The sequence below is a fragment of the Ixodes scapularis genome, unplaced genomic scaffold (genome assembly GCF_016920785.2).
Source record: "Ixodes scapularis isolate PalLabHiFi unplaced genomic scaffold, ASM1692078v2 PGA_scaffold5__190_contigs__length_132052651, whole genome shotgun sequence".
Taxonomy (NCBI): Eukaryota; Metazoa; Arthropoda; class Arachnida; order Ixodida; family Ixodidae; genus Ixodes; species Ixodes scapularis.
This window is the reverse complement of record NW_024609880.1, coordinates 51,331,165-51,342,225: the sequence shown is the minus strand read 5'-3', so window position 1 is coordinate 51,342,225 and position 11,061 is coordinate 51,331,165. Positions and strand designations below refer to the sequence as shown.

General features: G+C 49.3%; 1 protein-coding gene across 2 annotated transcripts; it reads left to right on the top strand.

Annotated features, from left to right (window-relative positions):
• Nucleotides 1–44: 44 nt before the first annotated feature.
• On the top strand, nucleotides 45–8,908 carry LOC120838353 (GPALPP motifs-containing protein 1). Of its 2 annotated transcripts, none has more exons than XM_040208228.3 (6): nucleotides 45–631; nucleotides 1,542–2,002; nucleotides 3,593–3,760; nucleotides 7,523–7,615; nucleotides 7,683–7,742; nucleotides 8,705–8,908. In XM_040208228.3, the coding sequence occupies exons 1-6, from the start codon at nucleotides 601–603 to the stop codon at nucleotides 8,852–8,854; spliced, it is 963 nt and encodes a 320-aa protein (XP_040064162.1). In that variant the 5' UTR covers nucleotides 45–600; the 3' UTR covers nucleotides 8,855–8,908. The 2 variants fall into 2 exon arrangements, with proteins under 2 accessions (XP_040064162.1, XP_040064163.1); XM_040208229.3 differs by having other exon boundaries at nucleotides 234–631; nucleotides 1,584–2,002.
• The last annotated feature ends 2,153 nt before the right edge of the window (nucleotides 8,909–11,061 follow it).

The following is an 11,061-nucleotide window of genomic DNA, read 5'->3' as shown; positions in this document are numbered from 1 at the left end:
GCCGCCCATGCCGCCGTGGCGCAGCGAGCGCTCAAATGTGTTTACATATTGCGTTTGTTTTACTCACTTCTCATGAACTCGAGATGCTCAATTTGGCTCTCATTGGCTGAAAAATGAGCACGCGAAAGCATTGTTTTCTGTGGCGCTTAATAAGCCAAGGGCTCCTCGGAGTAACCTGGTTGTACGTCATCCTTCCCGCATGTTCATAGAAGTCGGCTAAACGAATGCGACGTATGTTTATGCAGGTGCAGCAGGTGCAGTTTTTGCGGTTTTGCTGCTGGTGTAGCGTGCGTGCGTGCTACTCGACTAGTACGATGTCAAAAACTAACGACTACTCGCTCAAGACTGAATTTTAAGCATCTGTTTGAGAACGAAAGACACGTCTAGTTAAGTTCAAACAGTGCCGTATTTAATCCTAGAGAGGAAAAAAGAAAAGCGAAAACAACCGGAGGTTTGTCGTGCTTTCGATGCGCTCCCAGAGAGGTTGTTGTACATTATTTGACGTTCGGATAGCCGACTCTAATTTACCTTTGCTGGTAGTCAAAACAGTCAAAATATAAGGGACGCGCAGTGTCCACTGCTGAAAACAGGGAACCCGACATGTCAGCGTACGGACCACAAGTACCACCCGGTAAGCTATCGGGTCGAGATCGCTCGCAGCGCAGAGATGAACGTCCCGTAGAGTACCTAAAACTACGACGCCCCAGCAGGAACCCCCGTGGGGCTTTGGAGACGCTTGTGGGAAGCTGGGAACGTTAGTTGTTATCTTACTGTCGGAGTACGATTTGAGAGTGCTCCCCGTTGAAGCTTAACTGCTAAAATGAGAACGAGAACGGCAGGGAGGGGTTTCACTTGTCCCGCCTCCAGCGCGTGCTTCCTACATCCGATAACGCTTCAGCCTCGTGAGCGAAGAACGCGCATCCAAAACTCGGCAAAAGGCTGCGAGCGCGTGTTGGAAGCCGGGTGTCCTAAAGAGACGCCCAGTCGTTCTCACCCTGTCTGTGGCTATTCACCGACGTAATTTCGCCCACCATTTTGCCTTCCTGGGCCGCCCGACGCGTGCCAAAGGCGACCATTCCACGTATGCGGACCGCAAGTTCGTCTGCTTCTTTTGCTGGGGTTGTGGTGACGTCAGGACGCCGAGTCTGATTGAAGGATAGTGGGTAGAATCGGAACTCGGTGTTCTGGCATCTCCACAACCCCAGCAAAAGCAGCAGACGAACTTGCTCTCTGCATTCACACAACACCCTCAACTTCGTAGTGCAAGTTCGTCTGCTTTTTTTCCCAGGGATTGTGGCGACAACAAAACGCCGAGCTCTGATTGGCTCCGATTGAAGGATAGTGGGTAGACCTCAAGGCAGCTTGCTTTGAGGTCTACCCACTATCCTTCAATCGGAGCTCGTCGTTTTGTTGTCACCACAACCCTTGCAAAAGAAGCAGGCAGACTTGCCGTTCACATAAGTCTCGTCAAGGCTAACATCAAACAAAATGGAGGATTAATGGCGTCCAAATTGTCTGTTTTAACTAGCTCTCTCCCAAAGGTCTGAAGGCCGCGGCCGACTCCACAACCGCAAACAATGCAGTCATCGGGCCAGTGCTCCCGCCAGGGTTCAAACCTTCAGCTCCGAGAGACGCGGGCAGCGGCACCGACGAAAGCAGCGCCTCGTCCAACGAAGACGCGCCGGATCTCTACGGACCGTCGCTGCCACCCGGCTTCGGCAAGCCGGACATCATCGGACCCGTGTTGCCTCCAGGCTTTGCGTCGTCTTCATCTTCGAGCAGTTCCCAGAGCTTCATTGGACCAGCCATGCCCCCTGGCTTTGGTAAGACTCTGCAGGCAGATCAGGAGGTTCCTGGAGACGACGACGACGACGACGACAGCTCGGACAGCTACATTGGACCGAAGCCGTCGGAGGCAGTAGGCGAGGATTACGCGGGCAACGAGGCCGCCTTGGACATCGACCGCAGGGCCAACAAAATGAAGAGGCACCTTGAGGGCAAGGTATGCCGACGTGTCATTGCGGACTGAGCCGATCACTGCCAGATTCTGGCATCTGATGCTGTATTCACCGACGAGGTGAAAACGGCAGGGAGGAGCTCCATTTGTCCCACCTTCAGTGCGAGCTGCCTACCTTCGACAATGCTTCGTCTTGTGCACCGCGAGCGTGTTTGGGACAGTCAAAGAACAGCGCAAGGAATTGAGCGTCTGCTAGAGGCCGGCCGTTCGAAAGACACAACCCGCCATTCTCACTCCGTTGGTCGCTATAACAAAACAGCGCGGTACCCTACTCTGCCCGACGTACACTCCACTTGCGCTTCTCTGAAAGCTGCAAGTGTGAGCTCGCATCCATTCTCCCTTTTCACGGTTCGACCGTCTGCATACTCTCTGTTCACATTTTTGAGAAAGCTACGGGCACGAGGTCGCAGCTTCGTAGACTTCTTTTCTTCTTAAAGTTGGCTTTGGAATGTAGCGCACTAGAGCCACGGGTGTGTGCCAGCAACTTGGTTTCGCTACAAAATTTCAAATGAATTGGAGTAACAAGGTACTCTCGTCGTGCGAGCACATACGCGACGGAATTCCTTCTACAGCTGCCTGCTCGTGCTCCAAGCACTTGCTGAAGTTGAGTGGAATACAGACATGTTACTATGTTTCTTATTTCGGCGAGAGAGTTGCAGCCCTCTCTTTGCATGGACATCTGTGCACAGGGTGAACCTTGGTTTAGGGCTACCACTGCTAGAAAAAATTGCCACTTCTATACACGTTTGCAAGTTCGGTCACAGGACGCTGCCATCTTGCTCAGTGAGGTGCACTTGGGCGCAGCAATAATCCTATTACGACGCCTTAGTAAGGCTTCACAATACGATTATGACGCGTCCAAGCGCACCCCAACCGAGCAAGATGGCAGCGCCCTGAAGCCGGACTTGCAAACATGTATAGATTGCTGAATGGAGTGTAAGCATAATACTTGTAAAAAAGGGCGGACAAGAACCATTCACACTCAGACGCGCACCAGTAAGAATGAATCACTCGCTTGGCGTTCTTGTGCGCCATTTTTTTTTACGAGTATTATGAATAGCCAACTCGCCCAATTCTCTATCTTAAGGAGTGTAAGCAAACTAAGTGTCTGTGGTAGTGACAGGGTCAACAGTGACTTCATATACTGATAGTATTGTGGCTACAGAGATAAATGCAGCAGAGGAAGACTAGAACACGACAGATGTGCACCACAGTCATGTCTCCTTAATATGGCCAACATTTTAGAGGACCAAATGGGTAAATGCATGCATCTTTGTCTCATTATTATGGATGACTAACGTTATATAGATGATTTTTGGGTGAACGGAAGTGTCTGTGAGCCGTGGCTGTATTCTGCATAAGTTGCACTTCTTACTCCTCTGAAAATGAAAAACCTAAAAGCCGCATCTTTGTGAAGAAAGAAAAAAAAAAGTTACTAAAGCGTACACATTTTTAACCCTGAAACCATCTCTGGATGAGATTGTTTGAAAATTCTAAGAGTCATGTACACATTATGTTCACCTAGTTGGGGGAGAGCATCAACTTTGAACTGTTCTGGCTCTCTCTTTGTGGAAGGACCAAGATGATGAGCCACGCCGAGAAGAGTGGATGACCGAGCTCCCAGACAACCTGGGACTTCGCATTGGCCTCGGACCACGGACCTTCAGGAAGAACATGGAAGACCCCAAGGCGGACAGATCCCAGTGGACCGACACGCCAGCCGATAAGGCCAAGAAAGCCGAGGTTTTTTTCCTTTCCCTTAACTCGCGTAGGACAATAGACCAATCTCATTAAGCATTCCGCGCATCCGTGGCGCCGCCCCAACTGTAGTCCACAGGAGGCAGGCGACAGTGCACGAGACATCTTGTGCCTTCTCATGCCCTGCTTGCATGTACTCGCAGCGGGCTTGTCGCACGTGCAGAACAACTGCAGTCCCCAGAAAGCATGCAGGCAGTGGTGGCACAACGAAACTGACTGGTGTGATCAGTCTGTTGGAAGCTAGGGATATGCCTTGTGTTGCAAGTACTGAAAGTGATTCCCTAAAGGGGTGCTTCGCCAACTATTTTTAGCTATTCAAACAAATGGAACTTTCCCGAAATCGGATGGCTTGCTCGTTTGGCAATGCTTTCGATTCTTTAAAATTTTTTGCAGTTGTCGCCTTCCAGCTCGGGCAAAGCGACAGTACGATGAGCTTGTATCACTCTGGTGTTTGTAAAGAGACTACTGTTCCTGCTGACTGAGTGTGCTGATTTATTTGAGTGGTCCTCCCAGCTAGCGTTATCTACGACCGCGTGCTATGGTCACTCCATTACGCTTTATTTCGGTGCTACCCTTGTTCATTTTCATAAATTTCTTTGTAGACTGATGGCCTTATGGGGCTAGTGCTGGGTCATTATGGCATACGACTTCAGGTTTTTGTAGCCATTGATCCAGGTAAATTTGTTTGTGGTCTACAGCAGTGGCACTCAAGCATGGATGTATCGAAGACTCCTTGGGGACCTGCCAAATTGATGAGGGACCCCATGCCAGCAGGGAAAGGGGAATGGGGGGGGGGGGGAGGGGCGGGGTATAAAAGAAGACAACGAATTGCAGTAGGAAAAATACATTCTTTACAGTTATAGACCTTTTTCGCTTACTCTCATCCCCAGCCACCTGGTAGGCATATCCGGTATGAGTGACGAAAAAATAGTAAAGCATTTCTAACTGCAAATAGTAAAAAGAATAGACGGGAGACTAAATGAGAATGGGTGACGGTTACGCTCATATTCTAGATGATTCTGTTGGCGTGGCGATGGCAAAAAAATCTTTTTGCCCATGCTGGAAGTGACAATATTTCGAGATGGTGGCGCCCTTGTGAGAAAGATCTATAGACAGCGGTTCAGGTCGGAGAAATATAAAAAGACTGAAAAATGAGAGTCCCCTTGTTCGCTCCCGCCTCGAGGGCACCGCAGACTTAAAGCCAAGACTGAAATAAATTAATAAGATCCCAGGATCAAGTGGAATTTAATAAAAAGCCAATGGCCAACAAGAATAAAGAAAAACCGGTGCCGTAGCCAACAGAATGGCCCAGGGGAAACCAACAGGAAGAGAGGACCCCGCAAGGCTTGACATCAGCCCGACCCTGCGAGGGCGACACTGTGGGTCGACGGTGGTCGTAGGGCAACAAGCATACCTCGGCAAACCTCACTCATGAGGGCCCTCACTCACCCTCACTCACCCTCATCTTCACAGGTGAGGTGAGGTGAGTGAGTTCCTGAACCAGGAAAATTCATGAGTGTGAGGGTGAGTGAGGGCCGTGAGGGCGATGAGGGCCGTGAGGGCCGTGAGGGCCGTGAGGGCCGTGAGGGCCGTGAGGGCCGTGAGGGTCGTGAGGGCGGTGAGAGCGGTGAGAGCGGTAAGGGGTATGAGGGCCATGAGTGCGTGAGGGGCGTGAGGGCGGTGAGTGGCGTAAGGGCCATGAGTGCGTGAGTGGTGTGAGGGCGGTGAGTGCGTGAGGGGTGTGAGGGCCATGAGCGCGTGAGGGCGGTGAGTGCGTGAGGCCCCCTTCAAATCGAGCATCTTTCTCGGCAATTTTGGTGTTAATGGCGGGTTGTTCTCTAGCTTTCCCTAGATCGACACGAATTGCTGAGATGGGGTCCGGCTCGAAATAAGCAAGCAACTCGGAGCAATTCGAATACGTTTGAAGCGGCTGCATCCAATCAGGGACGCAAAATTTTCACGCGATACCTCGTGCCGGTGATGATGACACCGAAAGACTTGGTTCTGGATTGAAATCGATCGTTTTTTGGAAATAAACTGTTTCAGAAAGGTGCATTAGTATTCTTAACGAGGTTTGAATGCATAAAAACACGTTTATAACGCGTAATTGTGTCTAAATGGTGCAAGAAAAATAAAATTTTATGATGACGATGGCAAATTGCAGCAATTGGTTGCTGCGTGTGATCGCGGGCGGCCCGTGTTGCTGGTGTTGCGACGTAAAGTTTCTGGGTGAAATTGCCCCATCTGAAGCTGGCCTGAGTGGCGTGAGGGCCATGCGTGCGTGAGGGGCGTGAGGGGTGTGAGAGGCGTGAGGGGTGTGAGGGGCGTGAGGGCGGTGAGTGGCGTGAGGGCGGTGAGTGGCGTGAGTGGCGTGAGGGCGGTGAGTGGCGTGAGTGGCGTGAGGCCGGTGAGTGGCGTGATGGCGGTGAGTGGCGTGAGGGCGGTGAGTGCCGTGAGGGCGGTGAGTGGCGTGAGGGCGGTGAGTGGCGTGAGGGCGGTGAGGGCCGTGAGGGCGGTGAGTGGCGTGAGGGCTATGAGTCGTGAGGATCGTGAGGGCGGTGAGGGCGGTGAGTGGCGTGAGGGCGGTGAGGGCCGTGAGGGCCGTGAGGGGCGTGAGGGCCGTGAGGGCGGTGAGGGCCGTGAGGTTCAGTGAGGGTGAGTGAAGGGCTGAAGGTGAGTGTGACTGTAAGGGTGAGGGTGAGTGAGGGGCTGAAGGTGAGTGTAGCTGTGAGGGTGAGGGTGAGTGAGGGGCTTAGGGGAGTGTGGCTGTGAGGGTGAGGGTGAGTGAGGGCGACCTAAAATGCCGACCTCTGGCAACAAGTGAGCCAAGCAACCACCGCCACAGTGATATTTGATTCCCCCCCCCCCCCTTCCCTTCCCCTTCCAGGAGGAGCCCCATTGAGGGGGCGCTACCCCTGGGGTTAAAAGGTCTATAGACAGGAGAAGTGAGAAACATCAAGTAAAAAGATGAATGGATGGATAGATTGTAACGGCTCTACCTTTGTGAGAGGTGGTAGCTTGCGCCACCTAGCCAGGGCCAACAAAGAGTAATATTTTTCAAGAAAAAGTGTGTATGTGTGTGTGCGTGTGTGTGTGTGGGGGGAGGAGGAGGGTTGAGGCAAGTGCTTCACGGACTCCAAAAATGGCTTCGTGGAACCCCATTTAAAAACTACTACTAGTCTACAACACATAAATCTTTAAAAAAAAAGAAAAAAAAAAAGTTAATTATAAAATTTACGCATTAAGCAAACTTGTTTACTGTTGTTGTGGCATGAAAAGATGTCATAACTGTGTAAGAGCTTTGCTAGCACGTAAAAACACCCGACTTTATGTACATGGTTTCTTTTTCCGATTAGCCAGTAGTTGAGAGGTGAACCAGGCATAGAGAAGACCAAAAAAGTGGCAATCGCATTCACCAGCTGGTGAATGCGATTGCCATGCCATGACCATTGCCATCTGAGACACGATTCTTGTTGCTAACGAAATTATCCGTACAGTCGAAAGTACCCCACTCTGTTCACACTAATCGTAAAATATCTTAAACTAAGCAGGCTGTCTGATAGAAAGACTAATGTGCATTGAATAGTATTCACCGCATATCCGAGTTCTATCCTGAGGACAAGTTAGTCCAAGTCATTATGTGATCCCTTTAGTAGAACCGGTGCCGGTGAACATGGATCTGGGTTTGTTCCTCGCCCAAAGGTCTCTCCAAGCCTCGCAGCTAACGCTCGTAATCTTTTGCCGCAGAAAAAGGCCAAGAAGGACGAGGCGGAGCCTTCGCGTCACCCGAAGCGCAGTAAGAAAGAAGAGGAGATTGCTGAACAGTTGACAAATTACAATGTATGTATCTGTTGCCCGGAAACAACTGGTTGATACGACAAAGCACCGATTTTTAAACCCATTACAGAAAGAAAAACGGGCAGAGTCCCTTTTGGACATGCACCGAAAGAAGCGGAAAGTGGAACAGGTGATGACGTTTTCATTTTGTTTTGTTTCTTTTGTTCCCTAGGACTAGCTCTTATGGAAGACCTGTAAAGCGACATAGACCGTGTGATCAAATGCAAATGTGTGAACCAGCCTCAAACTTATCAGAGTAAGCACTGTGCATGTTCCCAAAGTCACTGGGCCAGGAGAAGCGGCATTGCTAATACAGGCTGCCGGTATCCCCAATCCAACGAGGCCGTCGGTAGGTCCTCATCGAGGAACGCTGTTTTGAAAGTCGGAGCTCTGCCTGGCCGAGTTAACTTCTCCAAGGTCTTCCGGTTCTGTTGAAGGATTTGTCTACTCCCGTCTGTCGAGGACGACTGGTCCGATACGTACCCGCTAAACAGCTTTCTTTGGTACCACCTGCTCTTGTTGTTTCTCAGAAGTGGGTAATCCAGCAGTCTTGGTAAGTACAGATATCGAGTCTGACTGGTATGTTTCTCAATGGTGAAGCGAAGGAAGTGGACACGATATCATGGCACGGTGCCCATAAAAGGGTGCATAGGCTGTGGGACATCCTATTTGGATAGTACAAACTGGTTTACCGAAGCACAACACACTCCAACTAGTTGACATAGCCTTGTGCGGAGCTACTCACTCGTGCTTGTGCCCGTGTCGCACACATCTTGCAAGATCTAGTCAATGCCACTTGAGAATTGATTAGAGATAGAGGCCACTCACAGCGTAGAAACACTTTTCAGTAGTGAGTACCACCAACATTGATAAATGGTGATGGCGCTGGATTTTTCACCGGCGTGATGAACTGCAGGCTATCGACATGCTTCGCCTCTGCCAATGGCTATCGTGCCAATGCCCGAAGTTGATTGAAAAGTTGCGATAGTCGTATGTTAAAATTGATTAAGACCCAAAGTGTTTAAATAAACTCTGACCAGACAACAGCTTTGCTTTGGCCACAAAACAAACTTCGTTTTGGCGTCTTTTCAGAGTAAAGTTGTAGTCCAAGAGCGAAGAGAATTCAACCGCGAGGAAGACCTGAAGATCAGTCACATTGACGCCAAGGCCAACAAGGCGCTCCTCAACAAGGCAGCACTTTTGAACACAAAGTTTGCTGCTGGTGCACAGAAGTTTCTCTGACTGCATTCTTGCTCCATACTCATTTCTTCTGTCCAAATAAATGTTTTTAAGTTACGTAGCCATTGCGTCACTTGCCCAAAGCCGCCTCAATGTCTCCGAGGCAAATCGGCAGCCTACGGATCTCCATGTGGCAGGTCTGAATCCCTGCCATGGTGTAAGATATACAGGGTGTTTTTTTTTTTAGCTGCACCAAATTTTAAATTGAGGAGGAAGAAGTCATATGAATGTGGTTTTCACTCTATGTTTATATGGCTTGGCAGACATTAGATTTATTTAAAAGTTTTAATTTTGATTACTGTAATTAGAATATATGCTTATATTAGCAACTTTGAGGCAGTCGTATGCCAAGACTGTTCCATTTTGTAAAGTTAGCGTAACCGGCCCGTGTTTTGCAATATTCAACCCCAAATTTCACACTTTTGTCCGGCTAATGTAGTGAAGTTTGGCTATAGTGCCCACTTTCGCGGGTTTGCCATGTTGAGTGAAAAACTTAAGTAGAAAATTCGGGGGCAGACCAGCCTGAGCACAGGCTGGTTAAAGGTGCCCGGGTGGACGAAATGAATCCTCAGTCCCCTGCTGGGCGTGCCAAATGCCCCTCGCTTATTTGGCACGTAAAACCCCCAAATGTTCCTTACGCTTTACTTGCCCAGTCGAGAAAACGGATAGTATGTGATCTGTCAAACAGGACACAGAGGCACCTAGAACACTTGCGATCTTTGTACAACTAGACTGGAGATTTTTGCAGTATTTGCGAGATTATACCACTGCACTATACAAGAAAAATGGTCACCGTGTTCTTTCATCGCAAACAGTTGCAATGCCCTCAGTCGCACTCGGATGCAAATGTGTGAATCAGACCTTGATAACGAAATTAAATTTGTAGACCACATCGAGGCAACCACAGCAGTCGTTGAACGAGCAAGCATTAGTAGAAATATGGTGGCTTCGAGAATGCTGTTATGACTAGCATTGGTGTACAGATTTTATCTTGCAAAATTTGCTTTGAACCAAAATGGGTGAGTGGATTAGATTTCCGCGCATAAAATCTTTCTACATTACTTTCGACCAAGCCCCGAACATTACGCAACTAACTTTATTTTTAGTCTTTTGTCTACATTCCGAAGAAAAAAACCAGTAGGACACTGGACAATTGTAAAAATGGCACTTTTGTGTTCAAACAGGAACAGGAGGCATTGCTATTGTGTTGTACGAAGGGCAAGGGGGCACAAACAAAAAGGAAAGGACGCAAATGAATTTTAAAAATTTGCCGAATCTTTCTGTCAGCTGATTCAAACAAAAAACGAACAGTTCACTGTAAAGTGCAACTGGATGCAGAATAGGAAAATGCTAAGGCAATTATGGATACCGTAATACAGCATTATAACAGACTACTGGCTTCTTATAAAGTGGGCTTCAGAGTATTCTCATCTACCATAAAATAATGAGCAGGCATTCACCCAAAATATGGAGATAAATCGCAAAAAAAGTGGGGACAGGTCCGAGAACGAGAAAGAAAAAGGGGCACACGGTAGGGTGTACCCCTCCTCAACTCGTTTGATCAGTGGGACGGCGCAAGAGTATAGGAGTCTGGCAGAAAAAAATTTTAAAGCAGCCCCACCACCCCCCCCTCCCCCCCCCCCCCCCCCCCATCAAGCCTCTTCAACACCTTGCACTGGCACACGCACACACCTTCACCACATTGCACTGGTGCATATGTGCAGAGCTTCACTATGCGCCGATGCACACGGCTTCGCCGCTGCATTGTGCCGTTGCACGTGTGCAAAGCTTCACCACTTTGCATTGGTGCACATAGGTAAAGCTTCACCTTGCAGCGGTGCACACAGCCTCACCGCTTAGCGCTGTTGCATGCGTGTAAAGCTTGTTTTTTCACCGGTGCATGTACAGAAGTGGCAGAAACTGAGAAGCACTTGTGGATCAATGCCACTTGGAACAATCAAAGCCAGCACACAGCCTCCTTTACCTCCCCGTAGCGTCATTGTGCCAACTCGGCAATTGGGCTCGTCCTTCGACACATTGATCAATTGTGAGGCCCAGCCAAACACTGGCTCAGCACATGTGCCCAACCAATGTCTGCACTTGATCTCTCTGCGACGACGTCGGTCAGAATGTTAGTGGACGAGCTTTGATTATTCTAGGCGGTGCTGGCTTGGTGGGCTCGAAAGTTTTTTTAGGGCAAACACTTTATG

Excerpts from the sequence above, each read along its gene's own strand:
- LOC120838353 (XM_040208228.3), top strand. The coding sequence starts at position 601 with ATGTCAGCGTACGGACCACAAGTACCACCCG. Across the intron at positions 632-1,541 it reads CGGACCACAAGTACCACCCG|GTCTGAAGGCCGCGGCCGAC; the intron begins GTAAGCTATCGG and ends TCTCTCCCAAAG. Across the intron at positions 3,761-7,522 it reads ATAAGGCCAAGAAAGCCGAG|AAAAAGGCCAAGAAGGACGA; the intron begins GTTTTTTTCCTT and ends CTTTTGCCGCAG.